The following is a 25425-nucleotide window of genomic DNA, read 5'->3' on the forward strand; positions in this document are numbered from 1 at the left end:
GCTCGGTCACCCTCGGGGAGCAGGAGACAGCACTCAGATTGGCTCCACGTTCTTGCCTTTCTGGGGGATGGTGGGCTCTCCGACCCAAAGAGAGCCTGGCCCATTCATTTGTCCAAGCGTGCACTGGGCCTCAGTTGGGGGGGGGCGCACAGCCCCAGAAATACAAGGTGGGAAGCCACAGTCCCAAGCTCAAGGGTCTCGGGGTTGCTCAAGAGGCGACCAGGAGACCGTGGGAGCAGCTCAGCCAGGGTGCACGTGCAGGATGGGAATGACAAGAGGGCCTGGCCCGGCCGGCAACAGGCAGAGGAAGGCTGGGGGTCAGGGCTGAGCTCCTGGAAGCCTGGAGGCAAATGAGAGGCGCCAACACCAGCCTGAGACAGAAGCTGAAAGCCATTGGCTCTGGCTGTTTCCGGTGCGTGAGGTCAAGTGTCAGGGAGTCCCGCTCATCATGCTAGCGGGCTGGACGTCATCCACAAGGCAGCATTTTAAGTCGGGACAAGACCTGCTGAGCCAGGGGTGGGAAGTACACTGGAGGGACAAGGTGAGGAGTCAAGATGCCAGGAACTGTTTGCAGCGATCAAGACAAAAATGAATATGTGCTCTGAACAAAACGAGGGTTCAAACCAAGACGGAGAAGACAGGGCAGATTTGAGGAGCCTTAAGGCCAGACAATCACAAGGACTTGATAATTTGCTAGATACTTGGGTCTTCGAAGAGGAGTCCCCAGGGCCATGGAGTTTTGGTGATACATCCATCACGACCGAGAATACAGGTAGAAGAATAGATTCGGTGGGCCAAGTGTGAATCTGGATCTGAGCGTGGGTTGTCTGTGGCCAGACGGTCAGTAGGGAGTTGCATGTAAAGTTCTGGGGGGTCAGGAGAGGGTCTGGGCTGAGGGTGTGTGTTTGGAGGGCGTTGACCAGAGCATGTGAGACCCCCAGGGGGAGGTGTGACAGAGAGGAGGGCAGAATGTCGAGGGCACCAGGGTGGTGTGAGAAAAGGAGCGCTCAGGGGCGGTGAGCAGAGGGGGCAGAAGTAGGGCCTGGGGGGACGGAGAGACAGAAAGACAGACAGGTGTATCACAGAGGACGGGGGAAGGGAAGGAGGGCTTCCAGGAGGAGGCTGTCGTGAGTGGTCTCAGACCAGCAGAGGCCCGCCAGGCCCACACAGCACGGTCTCTGGCACCAGTGAGGGCCCGGCAGATCCTGCACACATGTTCACCAGGGGAAGACCAGGGAGGCGGGAGGCCCGGGCGTGGGGCTAGGGATGCCCGGCCCACTCTTGTCTCTGGGGCCAGGGAAGGCAAGCAGTGCCCCCAGTACCAGACCCCTCCAGCCCCAGAGGGGAAGCGTGTGCGAGTCTAAAGATAGTGGACCAATGCAGAGCTCTGTCCCTTTGGTCCGAGGCCCCCAGAGGGGAGCTGAAGGAGACTTTGCTCTCTGCGGAGGAGAGCGCTGGGCATCTGCTGAGACACAGCGCCACCTCGTGGCAGGAAGGGCTCACACCAGATTTCTGTCCGACTGTCTCCCCCACCACCCTGACTGCTCCCAGGCCTTTGAGGGGTCTTTTATGCTGGGATCCCAGGCACTGGAAGCAGTGATCCAGGGCTTTTGCCACTTGGACAGCACCTGGGCCCCTGAAAGCGGCATCCCTGCGGCGCCAGCTGAGGTTGGCCCTGCCAACAGATGAGGTGGGCAGGCTAGAATTTTAGCCAAGGCCCGTTTGGCCCCACGGTGTGGGCAGACATGCAGGGTCCTGCTCTCAGGGTTGTGCCCCCACAGCGGGAGAGACTGCCGAGAACTGTTTTGTTGTGCATTTGTGTGCGGGGTCCTTAGGGGCACAAAATACATGATGCTCTTCCGGCACTGCTGCCCACCCTCCTCTTACACAGGCCACGGGAATCCTCAGGACTTTCTGCAGCGTGTGCTTTCCTGTTTGGTTCAGCTCGGAGGTAACCGCGGGGACCTGGGGCAGCATGCAGGGAACCCCAACAGCAGAGAGCCACCCCAGCCACCAGCATCCCCAGAGACCCTCCTCTGGGTCCCGTTACAGCTTCAGCAGCCTGTTCCCTGGGAGATGTATCTGAGGCCTGCCTGGCTGTCCCGTGGACACCCCTCACCGAGGAGGGCCCGGATTCTGGGGTCACCCTCACAGGCCACAGTTCGCTCCTGATGGCCCAGATGCTTTAGGGCACGTGAGGTCACCATGGGCTTAACTCCACAGAGTTCATTTTTATTCTCAAGTGCTGGCTTAGCTAGGCAAGATGGAGGGTTCTCTTAATGCTTTGTAGAAACTTCCCCGTTTTGGGGCGCCCGGGTGGCTCAGTCGGTGAAGCGTCTGACTTCGGCTCAGGTCATGATCTCACAGTTCATGAGTTCGAGCCCCATGTTGGGCTCTGTGCTGACAGCTTACAGCCTGGAGCCTGCTTCGAATTCTGTCTCCCCCTCTCTCTGCTCCTCCCCCGCTCATGCTCTGTCTCTCTCTCCTTCAAAAATAAAAATAAAAACATTAAAAAAAAAAAAAAACTTCCCCATTTTACAGAAGAAACGTACGTGCAATGTTAAAACATTAGTCTTACGAAAATGTGTGACTTGGAAAGTTAAAGTCCTTTATGTAGACAGTTCTACCCACATCAAAATTCTCTATTAACAGCCTGGTATATGTTCTTTCAGCTTTTTTTCCTACACACGTACACGTGTGAGTGTGTGTGTGTCGGGGGGTTGTTTTCTACATTGACATACAGTTCTATAACTTATTATGATTCTTTCCATTAACAGCATTTTACTAGAGGCATTCTTATCACCAGCCCAAATTCTGGTTGATTCAGTGACCTAAAACTGGGGTGGGAGAAAATGTGATGTCCTAGGAACCCAGAAGCCTGAGGGTTTCAGGGAGATATGGTTCAAGAGCCTGGGGGGGAAGGGGGAAACGTGCTAGAAACCCAGATCAGCTGTGGATAACAAAGGATGTCTCCCTTCTGGCCTAGTCGGAAGAGCGTGTGACTCTCGACCCCAGTGTCATGAGTTCGAGCCCCATGGTGGGTGTAGAGATTTCAGATTACTTAAATAAATTATATATATATAAATATATATATATATATTTGTATATTTATATGATAAAAGAAAAGAAAAAAAAGAAAGGATCCCTCCCAGAAGCCAAACCCCAGGAAGGGCAGACCCCGCCCCTAACCGTCGGTATACAGCAGGCTGTGGCACGAATGTGGCCCAGGCAGGTTGTGCTCAGCGAGTGGCTGTCCCAATTTGCTGCCCGAGCTACTGGGACGCCCTGTACGTTTCTGCTGAGTTGGGTGCACAGGCCAGGTGACACCCGGCGTCAGAGCTGGAGAACTGGGCCCTGCGCCAGAGCTGAGGCCTATGATATCCAGGAGAGCAGGGACTGCTTCGAGACAGGCGGCCTTGCGTGCTACACCTGCTCTCCTCCTCAGCCCCACAGGTCAGCACACGCCCCTTGTCGCCCTGCTGCCGGGAGCCAGCTCACATCTGACACCCCACAGACCACACAATTTTATGGCAAATATTTCCAACTAAGCGAAAAAATAAAAGGAAAGGACGAGATGGAAGTGCTGGTCAGGATGCCGTGGGCTACGGGGTCGGGCAAGCCTTCCAGACGACAGAACCCACAAGCACTCAGCAGCCTCCTGCCGCTCCAGGGCGGGCAGTGACAAGTTTGCATCCTGAGCCCTCTGGAGACTGGCTGTAAGACCAGGGCGACCACTTATGGGCTTCCGAACCCATTTCCTTGCCCGTTAAGTGCAAGTAATACAACCAGTAGCTGCCCACGATAAAACGAAACTATGTGTATCCAGCATTCACCATGTGCCTGCTGGACAATAAATACTTAAATGTTCCCCACTCCCATTATTACAATCGGGTGAGGGCACCCAGAAAAGAAAGAGCTCCCTCAGGCAGATGGACACCTCGGGCACTCAGAGCCATCGGGGCCTCCCGCCTGGGTGCAGCCAGGAACACACCAGCTCCCTGCATAACCGGTGCCTAGGGCAGGTCCTAGCAGGTGAGGCTGGTTTCACGCTCTCCCTGGACAGGGTGCTGGGTGGGCAGGGGTCAAGCCAAAAGCTGAGGAAATGCAAAAACCAGAGGCCCCGGACATCTCCATTTCTTGCCTCCCCCAGGCCTAGAAAGGGCTCCCACCATTACCTGATTGGGTCCTCGGCTCCCACCCCGGGAAGGAGATGGGTCCAGGCCTGGAACTCGGCTCTGGGGACGGGAGGCAGCCGCCCTCCCTTGTCTGCCCCAGGAGCTAAGTTTTCTCCAGAAAACCCAACTAGGCACCTCTGGGAAGGGCATGGCGGGGCGCTCTGGCCGGGACTCACCCTGGTCGATGGAGTGCTGGGGCAGCTGGCTGAGCTGGCTGTTGACCACCCCCGCGTAGGTGCGCAGAAACTCCTCCTCGCTGGCCGTCAGCTGCAAGGGTGAGACAGCCACTGTGAGAGGCAGTGCACACCGGCTCCCAGAAGGTACCTGCTCCTGTAATCCCTGGGCCCCTGTTCCTGACTCTTGACCCTTCAGTTCCAGAGCGAGCACCCTCTGACCCCACCCCAAACTTGGTCCATGGGCCCACAGGCCTTGCCACTCGGATCAGATCTGAGACTGGGTTCCAGTGCAGCACGGGGCCAGGAGGAAGCCCAGGCCCTGCCCGGGGAGCCCATCCCTTTCTTTCTGAACAGTGCTGCCCTCTCAGTGCCCCTCCTGCCCAGCGCCCCTTGGACACCTCCCAGGGAGACGGGAGGGCGGGAAGGTCAGGGCCTTTAGGGCTCACACCCACCTGGCCCAGGCTCAGCACAGGGATGGGAAGACTGTCCCAGCGGTACCCCTGGAGCTGGACAGGAAGGGCTCTCGGTGGCATGAATCAGCCACAGAGCCAAACCACAAGCCCAGCATCCCCCTCCGCAGACCACAGCTGCCACAGGACATGGCTATAGGCCCTCTGCTCTGCCCACGGCAGCACCCTCCCTGCAGGACCCGTTGCTTGGCACCCCAAAGGCACTCACATTTGATCCCATCTTCCTCAGCATGAGCAGCACTCGGACCTTCTGCTGAATGTACATGTCCTCCGGACTCTTCCCGGGAGCCCCCTCGCGGTTCATTCCCTGGCCAGCCCTGGGGACTCCTGCGGAGTGAGGAGAAGCACTGAAGCGGGCTTCGGGACGAGACCCACCAGACACAGACTGGGTGCTGGGCAGGAGTGGTCAGGCAGCCCACAGTGCTGCAGGGTCTCGCTTCTGAGAGCCCAGAGCAGGTGGCGAGTTGCCTGTTCCTCCCTCACCCCCACCGGCCCCAGGCAGCCAGACTGAGCAGCTAGCTGGCGGCCAGCACCCTCTGCGAGGAGCTGTCAGGCCCAGGGAGTCTAAGCTGACCCAGACTTCTGGCCAGCTCGACCTTCCAGCCACCCCCCCAGCAAGAGCCCTGCTATCAGCCACAGGGGATGTGCTGAATGAAGCCCTAAGTGTCCCAGGTTTTCCAAGCATGCAACTTCCAGAAGGAGCAAAAGTGACACGACCAGAAGCAGCCAGCTGGCGCCTCTGGCTGGAGAAACCATGAGATCAGTACTGAGCCCCAAGGCCTGGGCAGCCCCCTCAGCAGAAGCCCCTGACGAATCCAAGAGGCCAGCTCCTGGGCCGGGCTCCAAGGAGTCCCTCGATGGGGACAGGCGGGCCTGGGCGGTGGGGCACAGACGCCCACCTGAGCTCGCTGCCATCACGCGCACGCCCACCCCACCTGTCAGAGGGCAGCTCCTGAGGGCAGCAGCTGTGTCTGGGTACAGCAGGGACCCAACCTGCAGAGAGGTCCCAGGAGAGCCGTCCCAGGGTCTCCTCACTCTAGGAGGAGCCGGCAGAGAGGAAGCCAGGCGTGGAGGGGTTTGGGTTACAGGCTTGTAACTCCTGGATGAGTCAGAAATAACGCAGCAGCTGGTGGGGGTGGAGCCTCAGCAGCCCCGCTGCCAAGGAGCTGCTCTCGGGGGACCCAGGGAGCCTGGCTCGCGAGCCAAGGACACTCCTCACGCCGCCCATCCTCGGGGGCCAGCAAGCCCTGGACCAGCAGGCTCTCCCAGGCAGTCCTGCTCTCCGGGCAAAGGGCAGACTCAGAAATGTGCCAGAGTCCTGGGCAGCAGCCTCCCTGGAGGTCCCTGTCAAGTGTCCAGTCCCCATAAGCTACCAGGGGCTCTGGTCCTAAAAGTCCACACAACAGGCTCAAAAGCTGGCAGGCTGGGGCTAAAGGAGTGGCTGTATACTTGATGCAGCAGGTCTCCTTCTGGGGCCTTCCTCTCCCCACTGAAGCCCCAGACAACCCATTGTACTGTGTACCTACCTGCCGCCCCCTCTGGGCTCAGAAAAGAGCCCAGTGAGCGCTGGTAACCAGGAAAGAGGGGTAAGCCATGTCAGGTGGGTCTCTGATGGGAGCCCGGGTCTGGGACATGACTGCTTCTCACACTGACCCCTTTTCACTTCCCCAGAGTGCTCATGAGGCCTGCTTCTGCTCATGCCTCCCTTCACACTCTGCCTTCCTGACCCCAGGCTATTTCTAGAACATGCCAAGAGGCTCTTTCCCCCAGCAGGCTTTGCACTGGGTGTCCCCTGAGCCTGGACTGGCTTATTTTCACGCTTCAACTTGCTTAAAGACGCCTTCCCCGGGAACCTTCCCTGACAGCATAGCTGAAGCAGGTTCTGCGTCCCACACCCCCTACACCCACTCGGTCACATAGCCCGGGCTCGTTCCCATTTTCTGGAAGTGCCCTGCTGGAGTACTTGCTTATTGTCTCTCCCCTGCCGGACTTGAAGGCCAGGGCCCGCCTAGCTCAGCCCGTCCTCCACAGCTCAGCACCGTGCCTAGCGTGCACTTAAGAGACACCACCCAGTTGGCTGAACGGAAAAACCGAGACAGCCCGTGGTGTGCAAGTTTCCCTCTCTCTCTAATACCCACGCTGATTTAGGGCCAAACGTCACCGTGTGGAAACAGACCAAAGTACCCAATCCAGTCTGCACAACCAAACTGAGCCTTGACAAAGGACTTCCATTCGAGCAAGTGGAGTGCCTTGGGCCACGGTGCTCCCCAGAGGACTTCTGAAACACTCCACAGAGCTTTCAAGCGGGGAGTCAGGGCTTCGGGGAGTGAAAGTCTCCCACCTCCGTCCTGTGTCCAAGGACTAGTGGTCAGTTTGCTCTCTCCTTGTGAAAGACAGCATTGAAGTACAGGGACCAGCCACTAGGTGTCACCGTGTACAAAAGAACCAGAATTCCGGGGAGTTTCTGCGCCTACCCCCACCCTGACTCCCCAACAGGCCCATTTGGTTCCAGCTCTTACTGCGACCCTAGGTCACAAACCACACCCCAGTCCCAGGTCCCAGAGCAAGATCTATCCATCACTCCGGGGCCAGTTCTGCCGAGGCAAGGATATGTATCTGGTTTTGCTGAGCATTCCAGGACGTAGGGGTCCTGGCTGCCCAGTGACTGGGAACCCCTTCCTCACTGTCCTTTCCTGACGGGCCAAGCTTCTACCAACAGAGATGCAGCCTCAGAACCCACAGGAGTGGATCAGTGTGAGCGTGACCATGAGCTTGAGTGAATCAATTTACACCGTCTGTTTTTACAGAATTTTGCTCTGTCCAACAATCCTACCCCTTGCATCTTGTACAGATCAATCCCATTCCGCGGTCTTCTGCCACGGCAGCCCCGCTGTCTGGGGGACCTCCCACATTCATATTATGATTACTGGGAGGGGGGGGGGGTACACCACCTAGTCGTGGGCCCGGGGTGTCGGTGGGGCCTGAATGGGTCTCTGGGGCCAGGCTACTCCCAATTCAGCACGCTTCCCTGGCAAAGCCTCTTCTTGCTTTGGGGAAGACCGTTGTCGTTTCCCCAAATTCTGGTTTTCTGGTATTCTTTGAGCTCTACTATTGAGCTGATTCTGCCGGGCCGCTGCACAAGCGGAATGCGCCCAGGGCTGGATCTAGGGCGGAATGTAGCCACAAGCACCCTGCAATCCTAACAGACTAGAACGTCACGACTGGTTTACGTGGTTCCGTCCTAAACAGAAACTGCATCAGAGGTGGCAATGTGAAGAAAATTAATAATTGAAGAGAGAAAATCAGGGGCGCCTGGGGGGCTCAGTCAGTTAAGCGTCCGGCTTCGGCTCAGGTCGTGATCTCGCAGTTTGTGAGTTCGAGCCCCGCGCCGGGCTCTTTGCTGGCGGCTCGGAGCCTGGAGCCTGCTTCGGATTCTGTGTCTCCTTCTCACTCTGCCCCTCCCCTGCTCATGCTCTGTCTCTCCCACTCTCTCTCAAAAACAAATAAACATTTTTAAAAAATTAAAAAAAAAAAAAAAAGAAGAGAGTAAATCATAATCAGTCCCAAAACACATCCATTTCAGTCACTGATATGCTACAAGTGTATTAAAGGGTGTTTGGGTCTGGTGCCTATCCAAGCAAACACGCTCTTAAATTTTCATCACTGATCTGACAAGTATCAGATTAATTTCATCTGAAAATTCTTATGCTCCCCTGTAGGGATGAAGAACTGGTCTCCATTAAAATGTGTTTGAATCACGTGAGTCTAAACCGCAACTAATTTAGACACAGTAATTATTCAGTCCTCAGCGGTGAGAGGCAAAAGTAATGATGCTTCTCCCTAATGGCCTCCCAGCTAGCTCTGTAGGTGTCCCATCGTCTACAGCGCTGATACTTCCATTCTGAATCCTGAGAAAATGTCTCAGTGTCAACCGCCCAAGTCAGAGACAGACCTGCTCCCTCCCCTAAGACACTCCCATTATGGAAGCTGACTAGGGAGAAGCATAGAGGGGCCAGAAAATGGAAAATGGAAAGACACAGGAAACCATCAACTCCCCAAATGAATGGTGAGGGCGCAGGCCTGTGGCCATAGATTATGCTGCAGGTATCCACGGTTATGTGAAAAGTGGGTACGATTCCAGAAAATCACAGCTGATGGGCACAAATGCAATTCAGACACCAAGGTGCAGACGCACAGACACATTCCCCACCACACCCTGCACGTTCCTGTTGGTGCGGAGCCCGCATCTCGGTTGAAAGGAGTCTGACAGGGAGAGGACAGTGGGGCAGGGGCTCCCAGCCACTGGGAGGGATCCATACGAAGTGACAAATGTGGCCCGTGGCTTAGGCAACACTGCATTCTGTGGGAGACATGGAGGTCACACGTAAGACAGCTCGCTCCTGCCCTGCTCTGCAAGGACCTGACCTCTGGCTGCACACGGTCTCCAGCTGTGAAGCGGCTGCCGGCACTTGAGGTGGGTCGTGGTGCAGGAGGAGTCCCAGAGCAGGAGGGCTGAGGGTTCTGTGCAGCAGTCAGACCCGTTCTGATAAACAGCTTTGAGAGCGGGCCTCCCTTTGACAGGCATGTGTGGCCCTCGATACAAACACAGCCACCTGCACTCATTTTTATTTATAAACTTGCAGCTCGTGCTGTTTGAACACCCACATTTATAAAACTGGAATATACATTTATACCTGGGGTGGTCTTACACCTGCCTGGAGAATAGTGGGTAACCTCAGGCTGGGCCAGCCAGCAAGAGCGTCCCTGACCCACACAAGCCACCTCTGCTCCATGGGTTCCAGCACTTGCCTTTCGTTCAACCCATTTTGTTTTTTAGGTTGTGGTACATTTTGAGGCGCCTGGGTGGCTCAGTCGGTTAAGCATCCGACTCTTGGTTTCAGCTCAGGTCACGATCTCACCATATCGTGAGTTCGAGCCCCGCGTCGGCTCTGCGCTGACAGGGCGGAACCTGCTTGAGAGTCTCTGTCTCCCTCTCTCTGCCCCTCCCCGACTCGTGCTCCCTCTGTCTCTCTCAAAATAAATAAACTTTAAAAAAAAATTGCGATATATTTTAAGTGCTTGCATTTAAAAAATGTACATTTACATTTATACAATGTTCACATTGCATACAATTACAATGTATCGTTGCGTGATTCCCAGAACTTAACACACGACATTAATTCAGAGACTGCACACATCTCAGCCTAAGCGACAGAGCCAGAGCGGTAGCACAGCCCTGACGGGAAGAACCCACACGGGCTGCAGAAATGAGCCAGGATCGGGCACTGCGGGGAAGGAAGCGAGATGAGCTCCCAAGCCCGCCCCGAGACCTGCTCCCCAGCCAGCACTGCTCTAGGGCCGGTTACCAGAAGCCCCTCCCCTGGGGTCCTTACCTGCCTCTGGAAATTAACTTCAGGCAAACAGCTGCTCAACTGCGCAGGGCGGGCTGTGGCCGGGGAGAAATAGGCAGGTGCGGCCCTGTGGAAACACAGAACACGGGTCACGGGAGGAGCCGGGAGGGCCCGAAGCGGGCGCCCACGCCCCACGCCGATGGGGACCCGGCACTGGCAGGAAGCGCATGGCAACGGGTTCTGTCGCAGTCCAGAAATACCTGTGTGTCTGGCCGGCCCAGGGAACCCGCACCAACGGCTCTGGGATAAGGTGCTGAGCGCAGCTAATGCCCGCCTGTCATTTCCGGCTGAAGCAGGTCACCACGCACCCTCCTTCCTTGGGTTAGTCACCAAGTCCAACTGAGAGCTGTGCTCAGAGACGTTGTCACCGGGGTGAGTCACTCCAGGGCAGCTGATGGGCAAGTCCTGAACCTGCACGAGAAGGCGTCCCACCCACCAAACAGCCCGGGCTCCACCTGCTCTGTGCTCGGACACGCATTTACGTCTGTCCTGTGCTCGGCGAGCACCTGTAGTTGCATGTGTGAACATAAACTCACCCCCCACACAACATAAAACACAGTTGCGGGTCATTTACAACCTAGCGCCTGGCCACAGGTCTACTGGCCCCAAACACACCTCTTGCAGGAATCAAAGAACGCTGCCTTCTCCCTCTCCTCTTTTGCCCCCTGACACACAACCTCACGGTTCGGGCCCTTTGCAGGTTCCCCTGGCAGGAGCACGGCCAGAGGCAGGTGGGGGCACTGGGGAGTGGTGCCCGGCCGCTCCGGCCCGGTCACCTCCTGTGCTGTGCGCACTGACCTCGGAGTCCCTGGTTACAGGCGGACCCCCAGCTTTCAGCCCCGCTGTGAGGACAGAGATCTGAGGCCAACACTTGGAGCAACCTGTTGTAAGGGAGGTGCAGGACCTCGGGGAGCAGCGAGACCCCTCTTCCACTGTCTTTCAGCAAAGAGAGATGCTCACTAGCCCAAGGGGCTGAAGAAAACATGTTTTCCAGAGAAAGTGAGATTTCCAAAGCCTCCCCTACAGGTAGATGCTGCTCAAACCTCTGGCCTCTAGTCTGGGTCTCTCTTCAACCAGCAATGGCCCTCGGATGGAGGACCCGTCACCCACTCCTGCCACTCCCTCCACCCTCAGACTACGCCTGCGGGAACGGGCATCTATAGCGATTAATTCTCTTTCGTTCCTCTAGATATCAAAGCATCGAAATACCAAGGCTCCCTGGGGAAACTTCCACCCAAGTGCCCACATTCCTTCAAAAAGAGATGAGAAGACAGCCTTCTTCCACTCCTGAGGGCTTTAATTTCTTCAACTACCACAAAAGCCAATTAGCCTCCTACTATCTGTAGGACTCGGGCCCTTCCCAGAAGCAGAGAAGAGCTTTGTATCTGTGACTTTAGGGGAAAGGCATCCACAAGCTGAGGTGATGTTCCCGATGGGACCGTCCAGGGATTCACCGCCATGCCAGCTGTTCTAGCTGCCATTTTATGATCAGGTCGATGCCCCCATTTTACAGAGGAGGAAACTGAGGCTCAAAGTTGTGGGGGCCCCTGAGCCAGGATAAGACAGTCAGCGTGCTCCAGGAGCAGAACTGTTTCCGATCAGCTGCACAGCTGAGGTTGGTCCCTGCCCTTTGGGCCCTTCATTTTGCCATCTGTAAAAAGGAAATCATGGGCTCTATCTACCGTATCTTCCCTCGTTGGGTACAACGAGATCAGGGCCGGCTTCATGAGCTGAGGCCTAGAAGCCCCACCCTTGGTCTAAACCTCTGCTATCACAGTCTTGAAATGCTCACTACTTTTTGAACAAGGGGCCCTGCACGGGGTCCCACAAATTATCAAGATGTTCCAGAATGAGAAAAAAGATGTCAAGGTGCCTCCCAAAACTGCCAAGGCCCCTACAAACTTAAGCAGACACGACATTTAAAAATAATAGTAAATAAATAAATGTAGATATGACATAGACTCAAGAAGGATTCACTGGGGTGCCTGGGTAGCTCAGTCTGTCGAGAGTCCAACTCTTGATTTTGGTTCAGGTCGCAATCCCAGGGTCATGGGATTGAGCCCCGTGTCGGGTGGGCTCCATGCTCTGCCTAAGATTCTCTCTCCCTCTCCCTCTGCCCCCTCCCCTGCTTTCTCTCTCTAAAATAAAAAATAAGGGGCACCTGGGTGGCTCAGTCGGTTAAGCTTCCGACTTCGGCTCAGGTCATGATCTCGCGGTTCGTGGGTTCGAGCCCCACGTCAGGGTCTGTGCTGACAGCTCAGAGCCTGGAGCCTGTTTCGGATTCTGTGTCTCCCTCCCTCTCTCCCCGGCTCGCGCTCTGTCTCTCTCTCTCTTTCTCAAAAATAAATATTAAAAAAACTTTTCAATAAATAAGATAATTAAATTAAATAAAAAGGAGGGTTTACTAAAACCCTTCTAGGTGTGCACAGCCCCGTGTCAGGCTCCTGGAATAGGAGACGCAAAAAGTGGGGCCGTGACACTGAGCCTGCCTTCCAGGAAGTGACCGAGTGGCTGAGGAACTCACACTACACAAAGCCGACGGAAAACGACACAAACAGTAAACAACAACGAGCCAAAGAGGTGCATCAGGCCAAGACCCAAACACGTCCAGAGTGCCAACTGCCGGTGATATACCGTGCCCAGCACTGCCCTCCGCGCAGCTCAGGAGCGCCAGAAAAAGACCCAGGGCTCGACCCGGGGTAGTAAGTGCAGAGTAAGGGAGGTGCAAAGCTCTGTGACAACACACAGGAGCGGGGACCGGCTGCCAAGAGCACCAGGGAGAGGAAACTGGAGCTGGGTCTCGAAGGATGAACAGGAGTTTGCTGGTGGAGAGGAAGGAGAAGGGCACTGAAGGCACCGGGATGGTCTCTGAGCAATTATTGAGCATCTACTATATGCCAGGCCCTGTGCTAGGCACTGAAGACACACAGGTGAACACAAGAGCTGTGACCTGCTTGTGGCAAGTGAGTGAGGAGGAGGCGGATCTTAAGCCATACCCAGGTAAACGGCACAACGGGTCAACGGCAAGGTGCCTCGAGGACGTGCATCTGGGAGCCTGACCTAGGCAGGAGGGGAGGCAGCCGAGGAAGTGACCCCTGAGCTGGCACCTGAACGGCGAGGAGGAGCTGGGTGGGGGGCCACGCACACGTAAAGGTCCCGAAGCAGGAAAAGACTTGGTCTTTAAAAAACCCGGAGAGAGAAGGTGTCGGGTGAGAGGTGTCAAGGTGGGCTGGGACTGGACCACGTGGGTGGGTCCCGCGAGGGGTGAGGAGAGGCGGTCAAGCAGCGGGGGCTCAGGTAAGAGTCTGAGTTTCACGAGACAGTGTGGCTGCCGCGGGAAGAGAGGCCAGGGTCGAGCTGGACCAGGAGAGAGCGGGGGCTTGGGCCAGGGGGTGACAGAAGGGACAGCGAGGATGGGCGGCGTGGGCACAGGCGGAACTGCAGGATGGGAGCCGTGCGAGAGCGCGGACGCCCCTGTGGCTGCAGGAAGGGGCGTGGGAGGTGAGCCGGCCAAGGCCTGAGGCCTGGCCTCCACGGGCCGGGCCGCGGAGAAGGCCCCGGCTGCTGCGGAGTAGAGCAGGCCATCCTGTAGATAAAGCTGCTACCAAAGTGACCATCTGCAGTGTTCTGGAGAAACGGCCACAACGTGGTGACCGACTGCCCTGAGAGACACTGTGCCCTGGACGGAGGGGCATTGTGCCCGAAGGTGAAGAATTAGCATCCTGCCGACTGAGCTTCCTGCCCAGCGGCTGGGGGGGAGGGGGGGGGCAGGGGGCGGGGCGGGGGAGTCACTCAATCAACAAGTGTGTGGAGCACCTAGTAAGTATGCATTGGGATAGATCAGTGAAAATACAGTCAAAAATCCCTACGTAGTCTGGTGAGAGAGGAGAGCAGGCAAAACAAAATAAAAATCAAATCAACGGGAAATAATACAGTGCGAACAGAAGGTGACCGACAGGTGCTAAAATAGATTAAAAAAAAAAAAAAAAACGGAGCTGGGGGAGGGGACCAGGAGCGTGGGGTGGCCAGGTGGGCCTTCCTGAGCAGAGCCTGGACAAGGCGACCGAGTGAGCCGTGGGAGCCCAGAGCAGAGCTGGACGGAGGCCCCGGGGTAGGGTGTGCTGCAGGAACAGCAAGGAGGGCCACGGGAAAGGAACGCACGTGAGGGGCGCAGTGCAGCGGATTACTAGGACAGAGGAGGCCTCTGGAAAACCTGCCCTTGACCTGTAAGTATGGCAGTGAGTTAGAGGCATGGCCCCATCTGACTTGGGTCCGACTCAGACACGCAGAAGAGGCTGTGAGGGTGGAAGCAGGGCGAGGCCACGGCGGGGATCCAGGCAACAGGAGTGGGCAGGACATCAGGAGGGCCGGCGGGAGAGGCACGCAGTGGGGGCGGGCACCGGGTGGGGACTCCCAGGCCTGGGGGCCCCTGTCCAGTAAGATGGGGAGACACAGGTGGAGGAGTTTTGGGAAAGGACCAGGGGCTGAATTTCAGACAGTTTAGAGCCTTCCCATCAATAAGCCTCAGTTTCTCTATCTGTAGAATGGGATGATAATGGTACCTGCCTCACAGGCTGGCTGTGAAAATGAGAGGACACATAGAGCGCAAGGCACCATACCCGGTGCACGGCAGATACTCAATAAACACGTAAGGTGGTATACACGACGTAAGTGATTTTTGTCAAGCTTATTTATTTATTTTGAGAGACAGAGAAAAAGAGAGCGAGCACGGGAGCGGCGGAGAGGGAGAGAGAGAGAAGGGGCTCGATCCCCTGACCCGTGAGATCATGACCTGAGCCAAAATCCAGAGTCACACCCTCAACCGACTGAGCCACCGGGCATCCTAGTGAGTGATATCTTTGTTAGAGAACGGGGGGTGGGAAGAAGACTAAACAGCAAGAATTCAAAAGTTTAAAATACCCAGCTTCCTTTCCTCCCCCTTCCCTCCCGGTTCACCCATTGGCCTCCAGCGGGCTCAAAGGAATGACGGTGCAAAGAGCTACGGGGTGGGGAGGGGGGGGTGGTGCAACACCCCACCTCCATGTCCCACATGCTGCCCTGAATCACCAGGGATGCTTTAGAGCAGAGCCTCCCAACCTTGACGCTATCGAGATTCTGGAATTCTTTGTTGTGAGGGCTGTCCGGTGCATCGTGGGACACCTAGCAGCATCCCTGGGCCCTATCCACCAGATGCCGGCCGCACCTCCCCTTTGGCTGTGACAACCAAAAATGTGTCCAGACACTGCCATGTGTTCCTTGGGAGGCAAAACACACCCCTGGTTGAGAGTTCCTTTAAAGAAATAGTTGACGCACATTTCAACTATGGGCCAAGTGCTGTGTTCACCCCATCCTGTACACGAGACCTTCAGTCTTCACAACAGACATCCCTATAAGGTTTTACAAATGAGGACACGGGGCTGCAGGGATCACCCAGTGATCACTCAGCCAGTTCTACTCGGTACTGGGACAGGATTCGAACCCAGATCGCCCGAGCTCTGAACCACTATGCTCCGTTGCTATGCAGGATACAAGTGAGTGGGTAAAAAGCACTCAGGGCCAAAGAGAGGGAGGGAGCACTGAGCCTTGTCTCCACACCAGGCGGCGGCTCAGACCCTCAGCGACATCAAAACTGGGGCACCAGAGAGGATTTCCACAAGCTCTGCTCTCAGTAATTAAACTGCAACCTCCCGGACTCTGGGGCCTCATTAGCAACTGCCTTAATTAATAAATTCCACATTTCAGCTTCCTCCATCCAGAGCCAGCCTCGGCGTTCTTGAACCCTGTTCCACCAGCCTGAGCAAAACAGGTCTAATGGCAGCTCTGGCGAGTCAGAGAGTTTGTGGGACGCGGCATCCTTCTTAGGGGATGATCTCGGGATGAGGAATTCGTCCTGAGATCGCCAACGCAAGTTCAAACCTGACCCAAAGCTCCTTCCTGCTCTGTGAAGCCAGGCTATGTGGCAGAACAATAATGGTACCTATTGCTGTTGCTGGAACATTCTCTAAGGGCCAGGCACAATGTCAGTCACATTCATCACATTGTCTTGTTCAATTTTAGTCCTTGCAACAATCCTGTGAGGTAAGAATTATTCCCATTTCATAGATAAGACAACTGTGACTCAGGGATGGTAAGTACCCTGCTCAAGGCCACCAAGCTAGTAAGTGACAGGGCCTGGATTTGAATGCATGAGTTCCTTCCATCCTATCAGCCCCTTCTGGCTCAGGAGTTGGGAGAAACGTCAGCCATTTTAACTGAAATGAAAATGAAAATCCACTTTGCAGAGAAGAAGAAAGGCAGTCACCACCCCTCCCCCAACTCCTGATCGGAAAATAAGATAATGCAGCATAACAACTAAACACAGTGAATAGTCCTCGATAGGATCCTGAGAGAGGGGGGAATGGATTCATCAAGGCCATTATTGAGCAATTAGGGAAAATTTACTAGGGGGTATTGATTAGATAATGGTATTGCATCAATGGTGTGTGTGTTGAATGTGATTTTATCTCGGTTACGCTGGAAAATATCCTGGTCCTTAAGCGATATAGGCTGAGGTGTTTAAGGATGAGATGTCTCAATGCTTGCCGCTTACTCCGAAATGGTTCAGGAGAAAGATGTGTGTGTGTGCGTGTGAGTGAGTGTGCACAGAGACAGTGCGTGAGCAAATATGGCAAAAAGTTAACACTGGTGAAACTAGGTAAAGGGCATAGTTCACTACTATTTCAACTTCTCTGCAGACTGGAAATCAAGATTACAAGGTTGGGAAAACGCTGGAAAGCCACGAGGAAACGGTAAGGCAAGGCGGTGGGAGGCCCCCCCCCCCCCCAGTGCCCAGGGAAGGCCCCCTGATGTGCCGAGAGCTGCATGTGGCCCCATCAGCTGCTGTGGGGAACGGCTCCGCTCCGAGGCCCCAGTACAGATGAGCCTGCTCCTATCTGGCCGCAGGCCCGTGGGCGCAGGAGTGACTCTGAATTCTTTTTTTTTTTTAATTTTTTTTTCAACGTTTATTTATTTTTGGGACACAGAGAGATAGAGCATGAACGGGGGAGGGGCAGAGAGAGAGGGAGACACAGAATCGGAAACAGGCTCCAGGCTCTGAGCCATCAGCCCAGAGCCCGACACGGGGCTCGAACTCACGGACCGCGAGATCGTGACCTGGCTGAAGTCGGACGCTTAACCGACTGCGCCACCCAGGCGCCCCATCTGAATTCTTGAAGTTCACCCTCCAAACACCTCCAAACACCCGCCCTTCAGCCAAGGCGGCTGCCTCATCCTGTTCCAGGTGCAGACCGCTCTGATGAAGGCCCTTCGGTGAAGGCTCCTGCGGCATTAAAATCGAATCCACGTAACTGATTCAAAACAACCCGACAACAAACAGAGCGCAGACACCCGCCCAGCTGTCCTGAGGACCATGGTGAAGGCATCAAACTGCATCAAAGCACAGTTAGGCTGGGAAGGCAGCCCAGGAGGGCCTCGGAAGCACCAGGAGGGCCTCGGGGGTGTGGGGGTGCTTCCTCCCTCCACGATGACTCCCCCTCAGAGCTCGGCCTGTGGGCCACTCACACGTGGCACCTGCGGGCATGTCGTATAAACCAAAAGGACTTTGGGACAGGCCCAGACCTGTCCCAAGAGAGCTCCCCGGAGACCTGCATGCTGGACAGGAGGTGAGAAGCAAGGGCCCCCTCCACTCCGCCCTTGGGCCGTGGCAAGTGGTTGACTGGTGGGGGGGGGGGGCAGCGGGGGTCCTCGGTCGGGGGCATCTGGCCATGTCTGGAGACGGTTCTGATCGTCATGTCATAACTGGGAGGATCCTGGTGGGTAGGGGCCAGGGATGATGCCGAACACCCTAGGATGCCCGTGGCAGCCCCCCACAAGGCACTCTCGAGCCCCCACGTCCACTCAGGGCCACCCAGGAGTTATCAGCCTCACCGGGCCCCTTAGACACCTCTGGGCCTCAGCAGCCGCCGGTCCCTTGGCCCAGAATGCCCTTTCCGGAAGAGTGCTGTTCTCTGCTCTGGGCTGCCCTGAGGCCTGTGTTTGCACACCTGCCCAGGTTTCTCAGCTCACAGAGCCGCCTGTCGCCGCCCCCAGCACAGCCCCGGCTGTCCCCACCTCCAGACTGGAAGCGGCCTTCTACAGAGACATTAAAATGAACCCACACGTCTCACCACACATAATTCTTCTGCAACTCACAGAAGGGGCTGATGCTTTTTCTTCAGTCTCCAGTATTTCCGTGGACCCTCGAAGAGCCTGCAGGCTGAGGGCTGTGTGCTGAAGAGTCTGGACGGATTCAATGGTGCCGCCCGGGATTCACTTGGGAACCTCAAAGGAGGCCCCAGCCTCAAGGCCCTCACCTCGGAGAATCTGAGACATGGAGGGATGGAAGGGGCCTGTGTGTATATGCCATAGAATGTTGGTGTGACTGCACTGATATAAGGCATCTGTTTAGAAATTCTGGCTTAAAAATGTCTCCTATATTTCGGCCTGATTGATCAAAAAAAAAAAAAAGTTACTCAGAGACTGCGGTCTCTTCAAGTCCTGCGCCGAGTGAACCCCTCTTTTAATGGCTAAGAAAGAGTACCTGGCAGGCCTGCTCTGACAGCCTCTCGAGGTTCAGCTGAGAACAATGCAAACAGGAAGGGAATGCGGGGCCACAACCCCAGGAAGTTTCTGCAGCTGCAGGGGGGACACTCCTCAGTCACTAGGCTGTGGTTCTGACCCAGGGATATGCAGGTGGTGGTGGTGGTGTTCTCTTTGCACAATAGGGGAATGAGGACAGAAGGGAAAAGGCATCTTTTGACCTAATTTTAAAAGATTCTTTTTTCTTCCCAGAGAACAGCTGGAGCCCTGAAACCTGGCCAAGCCGGAGCCAGAGACCTGAAGTCAGGAACCAGAGCGCCTACAAAACCTCGCTCCGGATCTTCCTCTGATTCAGTCAGATTCGTGACCCTCGGCCTCCGGCAGGTTCCAGGGGGTGGGTAATGTCTATTTATAAGTGAACGTAGGAGCTGGAAGCTTCAGTTCTCACACGGGTGCGGGCACACTCGCCCCGCTCCTGGGCACCAGGTCTCCCAGGCCAGATGACCCTCACTGCGGGCCGAGCACCCCTGCAAGCTGCCGACGGAAGGCAGGACCCTTCTCTCCTGTGACCTTGATCAACATCTCAGGTGCCCCCCGCCCCCGCTTGCTGACCACGCTGCCCCCCTTCACCCGGGGAAAGCTCACTTTGATGGCCGGTCAGTCTTCTGAGGGACAGAGCTGGGGCCTGGCAGGGAGGCTTCACGGCCCCCGTGTCAACCGCCAGAGAAGGAGGCCAGGATTTCAACCCATGGAAGCCCCGTCAACCTCACAGCCCACAGCTATGTCGATTTTTGCAGAGTCACCATTTTAAATATTTAATTAAGTTGGGAAATTTTCAACTTTAAAATTTAAAAAAAAAAATTTTTTTTAAGTTTATTTTTGACACAGAGAGAGAGAGAGAGAGAGAGAGAGAGAGAGAGACAGAGCATGAGTGGGGGAGGGGCAGAGAGAGAGGGAGACACAGAATCCAAAGCAGGCTCCAGGCTCCGAGCTGCCAGCACAGAGCCCGGCGCGGGGCTCGAACTCACAGACCGTGAGATCATGACCTGAGCGGAAGTCAGACACTCGACTGAGCCACCCAGGCGCCCCCCCCCCCCAAATTTTTTTAAATAGAAAGGGAAAAACTGACAGTGCTGTTTATTTATCCAGAGCTGCACGGGGTCCCCTCGCGCAGAAATGTATGGACACGTTTATGCCCCCCTCGTTAGGGTAGGGACAAGCCTTGTTCTAAGAGGCAGGCCCGAGCATGGCCCCGGCTGCCCTCTCCCTTCCCCGGGGCGCCGCCCTCTCCCACTCTGCTCCCTTTGCCTCCGCTCTCCATCCCTTCCCTCCATTAAAGTCTCTTATAATTGGTTCAAATAAATCAGCTTCCTGAATGAGTTCACTGCATCCCCTCAGAATCCCAGGGCCAGGAAGGCCTCCAACTTCCTGTTGGGAGAATTAGGTCATTAAATCAATGGGGTTGGCCTGCAGGGCGGGGGCTCAGTCCCCCTAGTTGTGCCCCCAGAGGCGGCAGGCTGGCAGCCTCCTGGCTTCCAGAGCCGGCCCCCTCCTCACCACCCAGCTCCGGAGATGACTACCCTCGGGATCTAGCTGGCAGGCTCCGGGCATGGCCTCCTGGGTGGAAATTCTTCCTATAAACTCTCCAGAAAATAAGGTTGAGGATCACTGCCTCCTCTTTCCTGTAGGTTTTCCACATAGGTGTGTGCTCATTTGCATAAAGTATAGGTATGTTTGTTTGCCTCAAAACCATGCACATACCATTGCTACAAATTGCAAGCGTTCATGATACCCACACATCCCGGGAGCCACTCTGCTTGTTTGGATAACTGCTGCTCTATTCCGCAGGCGGTGACCTTCCCTCTCCTTTCCCCCTGGCTACCTCTGAACAATAAAATAATCCAAGGAAGGAGGAAGCCTCCCCATAAGAGGCTGCTGAGACTCAGTTTCCTCCCTCTCTAAATGTTGGACAAGCTGATACTCAAAAAAACAAAAATATTTTAAACAAAGACAACTCCAGAATCCACATGCGTTTATTCCATCAACTCGCCGGGGAGTGTGTGGGGGGGGGGGGGGTGCAATATGAAGATAAGGACTTCAAGTGAGCCACAAAACTCCAGCCTGAGGGCAACCACGGAGAGGCAAGGCATTTCCAGGGAAAATACACGCGCTCCCAGGAGGTGGGAAGACAAACCACCTAACGCAACAGGAATCTACCCACAGTCACCTAGAGGGTTTGCTCAGGGCCAAGGCCACCATGGAGAAGCTCAGAAGAGTGGACCGAAATGGATCGGAGGCTGCTGGGGTCCATGTTTCTGAAAAAGAAACTGTCCCCATTCCCAACGGGTGTAGGCATCAACGCCCAGACCAGGCACACCCAGATAATCCGGTTTAGCAGCCAAATCCCCATCATCCGTTTGTAATGACACCCTTCGTTCCCAAAGCCACAAAACCATTAGTCACCAAGCCACGGACGAGGAGCAGAAGCTCCCAGCAAAACTGGCTCGTTACCACTCCCCTGGCAAAAAGGCTCCTGGTTTTACAGGCCAGCTTACTCACCTAAGACCGTCACGTTTCGTAAAATGAAACACAAGACTCTTTTACAAGCCCATAGCCACATAACGCAAGCAGAAGCTGACCTCTTGAAAAACTCTCGGCTGAGAAGAAAAAGCTTCTCTCAAGTTTCGCTGAGGGAAAGGTTAATGATGCTACGTACTCATTTGACAGCATCCCCGAGGATCAAGGCTTTCAGTTTCAGAGAACGAAGCTTCCTTGCAAATTTACTTGGAGCAAGGTAGAAACGAAACAAGAATACAGGCACCCGTGCACGCTGCTGCCCACCTGCTTCTAGAATCACGTAAGCCTGCCAGAAAGATCCTAGGTCATAAAAATTTCCAAGTCCGGAAAAGAATAACTCACCTAAAAGGGAGGATCCTAAGAGAAAGAGAAACAGACAACTGTGCATCCTGGAAAAGAAGGGCAAAGAAGCCAGAAATCCAGGACGATAACCCAGGAGAGCCAGGCAAAGCCAAGGGAACCGAACCAAAATAGATTCCAGATGGAACAAAGTTGGGGTTTTTTCTCCTCACCTTTTTCTGGTGAAAAGTTTCAAAAAAGCTGAAAGAAATAGTACAGGGAACATCCCAAAACCTGCCCCGAGAGGCACCGCTCGTTCCCATTCGCCATGTTTGTTTCATGCTTCCCCCTGTTGTGGGTATACAGGGATGGTCTTCTTCCTGAGCCATTTGAAAGTAAGTTGCAGATATCACGACACTTTGCTAAATGTCTCATGGCTGTCTCCTAAGGCCGTCCTCCTACATATAACCAGGACCCAGGAACCCCCAAGGAACATTATTTGCACCCCCAAGGAACATAATATCGACCCAGTAGTATTCTCTCATGCACACCCATGTTCCAGTTTCCTCAGCTCCCCTGACCCTCACTTTGGCCATCACTGTCTTTCTTCCTTCCTTCCCGCTTTCTTTCCTCCTTCTTTCCTTCCAAGATTTTATTTTATTATTTATTTATTTTAAATAAATTTATTTATTTTGAGAAAGAGAGAGAGAGAACATGAGCAAGGGAGGGACAGAGAGAGACAGAGAGAAAGAGAGAGAGAGAGGGAGAGAGAGAGAGGGAGGGAGAGAGAGAATCCCAAGCAGGCTCCTCGCTGCCAGTGCAGAGCCCAATGAGGGGCTCGAACTCACAAACCGCAAGATCATGACCTGAGCTGAAATCAAGAATCGGATGCTCAACCGACTGAGCCACCCGGCCACGCCCTCAAGATTTTATTTTTAAGTCATCTCTACACCCAGTGTGGGGATCAAACTCACAACTTCAAGATCAAGAGCTGTGCGCTCCACCAACCGAGCCGGCCAGGTGCCCTGGCTGGCACTGGTTTTCCATCCAGGATCCAGGAAATGTTGTCTTTAGGACATCCCACAATCTGGATTTGCCCAACTGTTCCCTAGAATTAGAATAAGGCTAACTGTTTGGCAAGAAGCTATCAGAGCCGATGTTGCCAGTGCTCTACTGGAGGCACACAATGCCGGCTTGCCCCGTTTCTGGTGCCTCTGGGTTTCATCCACTGGTCATGGAGCAAAGCTTTAAATATCTAAAATAGAGAGTAGGCATATTGTGTGAAAACACGGGAAAAGAAAACGGTGAGAGAAGAAAATAATATTAAATGAAACCTAAACATTATAAAAGATTTGAAAATTCGATCATACAAAAATCAAAACTCTGCATAGAAAGATATAATCAAGAGAATAATGACAAATTGTTGAAATATGTGTAATTATTCTTTTGATTATTTAGTCCAGCCATTGGACAAACTTTTTTAATATATAAACTTTTTTAATATATAAAGAACACCTGTAGATCAATAATAAAAGACTGCCAACCCAAGAAAGAAATGGGCAAACAATATAACACGTTGTTCATAAATGGCTCTTAAAGCTATGAAATGAAAAAGTCCCTTCTTTCCTCATAAGGAAAACGCAAATTAAAATTATAATGATATACCACCTCTTGGGGCGCCTGGTTAAGCATCCGACTTCGGCTCAGATCATGATCTCACGGTTCGTGAGTTCGAGCCCCGCGTTGGGCTCTGTGCTGACAGCTCAGAGCCTGGAGCCTGCTTCGGATTCTGTGTCTCCTCTCTCTCTGCCCCTCCCCTGCTCATGCTCTGTCTTTCTCTGTCTCTCAATAATAAATAAATGTTAAAAAAAAATTTTTTTTTTAATGATATACCACCTCTAACTTATCAGGTTAGGAACAATCAAAAAAGTTTGACAACTTCTGCCACGGGATGGGGGAAATAGGTATTCTTGTACAATTTTCATGGGCATATAAAATGTTACCGTCTCCATGGAGGGCATCTGTCAATACTGAAAATCTGATCAGATGCACCCTTTGCTCTAGCAACTCAGCTAGAACTTGTCCTCTGGACACCCTTAGACAAACCCATAAAAATATGTGTATAAGAATATTCCCTGGGGCGCCTGGGGGGCTCAGTCAGTTAAGCATTGACTTCAGCTCAGGTCATGAACTTGGGGTTCAGAGGTTCGAGCCCCGCATCAGGCTCTGTGCTGATAGCTCAGAGCCTGGAGCCTGCTTCAGATTCTGTGTCTCCCTCTCTCTCTGCCCCTCCGCTGCTAGTGCGCTCTCTCTCTCTCTCAAAAATAAAAAAAGATTAAAAACAACTTAAAAAAAAAAAAGAATATTCCTTGTTGGGGCACCTGGGTGGCTCAGTTGGTTGAACATGACTTTGGCTCAGGTCATGATCTTGCAGTTCGTGAGTTTGAGCCCCACATTGGGCTCTCTGCTGTCAGTCTGTCAATGCAGAGCCCGCTTTGGATCCTCTGTCCTCCTCTCTTCGCCCCTTCCCCGACTTGCACTCTCCCAGAAATAAGTAAATATTAAAAAAAAAAAAAAAAAAGATATTCCTTGTTAATAGTAACAAAAGACAGAAAACGTAAATGCTCACCAATAGGAGACTGGTTTTAAGAAATTAAAATACGACCAATCAGAAGAATGCCACGGAACCATTAAAATGGGTGATAGTTCTCAATGACCTCAGACAAGTAATTTAACTTCTCTGTGCCTCAGTTTACTTGTCTGCAAAACTGTGGGCAATAACAGTACTTAGTTCACAGGATTTCTGTGAGGAGTGAATGAGTAATAGAAGTAAAGCCCTTTTAACAATATGTAGCACACATGGGGCGCCTGGCTGGCTCAGCTGGTGGAGCATGAGACTCTGGATCTTAGGGTTGAGCAGATAGGTAGAGCAATATTCAGCACACAGGTAGTGCTTGAGAGGTAGTAGCTTGATGTAACGATGATGGTGTTGGTATAGAATGAGTTCCAGTATTTGTTTTTGAAGTTTTTATTCATTTATTCCTTTAAGTAATCTCTACACCCAGTGCGGGGTTCGAACTCACGACCGAGAGATCAAGACTTGCCCGCTCTTCCGACTGAGCCGGCCAGGTGCCCCAGTTGCAGGATTTAGTGTGGAGTAAGGTGCAGAATGCTGTGTATCACAGTGGGAAAAACCAGGGCCCGTCAGGCTTGTGTATGATCGCACGTGTGCATGGTACGTTTGTACACGTGTAGAGTGTCTCTGGTTAAGATGCACAGGACACTGGCTGACACTGGTCTCTTCTGGGGCTGGGACTCCAGGCAGGAAGGCGGACTAGGCTTTCACCACAGAGGCTTCTGAATTCCGTACTCTGTCTAGATTACCCAGTCCAAAAGAAGTGAGTGATATTCTGTTAAAGGAAGTGAAATGGGGTCGAAAGAGGACAATAAAAGACAGCTCTTCCTCTGGGTGGTCCGGCTGGCCCGGGAAGTACCTGGGGTTGAGCATCCGAGCTCCCCTGTCCCAGCCGTCAGGCCTCACAAACCTCTTCTCTCCCTCGGAGACCGAAGGCGGGGGCCACCACCTCCGCGAACGTGAGGCGAGGGGCACGAGGGATAAAGGACTTCTGCCAGACTCTGCTCTACCGTAAGATCCAGAAGGCTGCTCTGTGCAGGAGAGCAGAGCCAGGCCCCTGGAGAGACACCCCACAGCCGGCCTCCGGGCTTAGAGGCCCCACTGTGTCCTCCTAAAAACCACTGC

At 54.0% G+C, this 25425-nt stretch overlaps 1 protein-coding gene across 3 annotated transcripts in view; it reads right to left on the reverse strand.

The window, feature by feature from the left end:
- CTNNBIP1 (catenin beta interacting protein 1) overlaps nt 1-25425 on the reverse strand; it is a 52453-nt gene that overhangs the window by 18020 nt on the left and 9008 nt on the right. Inside the window, exons 2-5 of one of the 3 annotated variants that reach the window (XM_045482082.1) lie at nt 10433-10643; nt 10215-10299; nt 5030-5148; nt 4352-4442 (exon numbers count right to left, since the gene is read on the reverse strand). In XM_045482082.1, coding sequence (XP_045338038.1) covers nt 4352-4442; nt 5030-5125 — 187 coding nt within the window. In that variant the 5' untranslated portion in view covers nt 5126-5148; nt 10215-10299; nt 10433-10643. Of the gene's footprint in view, nt 1-4351; nt 4443-5029; nt 5149-10214; nt 10300-10432; nt 13510-25425 lie in introns of those variants that run through there. The other 2 variants (XM_045482081.1, XM_045482083.1) reach the window with 2 other exon arrangements.

This window comes from Leopardus geoffroyi, chromosome C1 (genome assembly GCF_018350155.1).
Source record: "Leopardus geoffroyi isolate Oge1 chromosome C1, O.geoffroyi_Oge1_pat1.0, whole genome shotgun sequence".
NCBI classification, from domain to species: Eukaryota; Metazoa; Chordata; class Mammalia; order Carnivora; family Felidae; genus Leopardus; species Leopardus geoffroyi.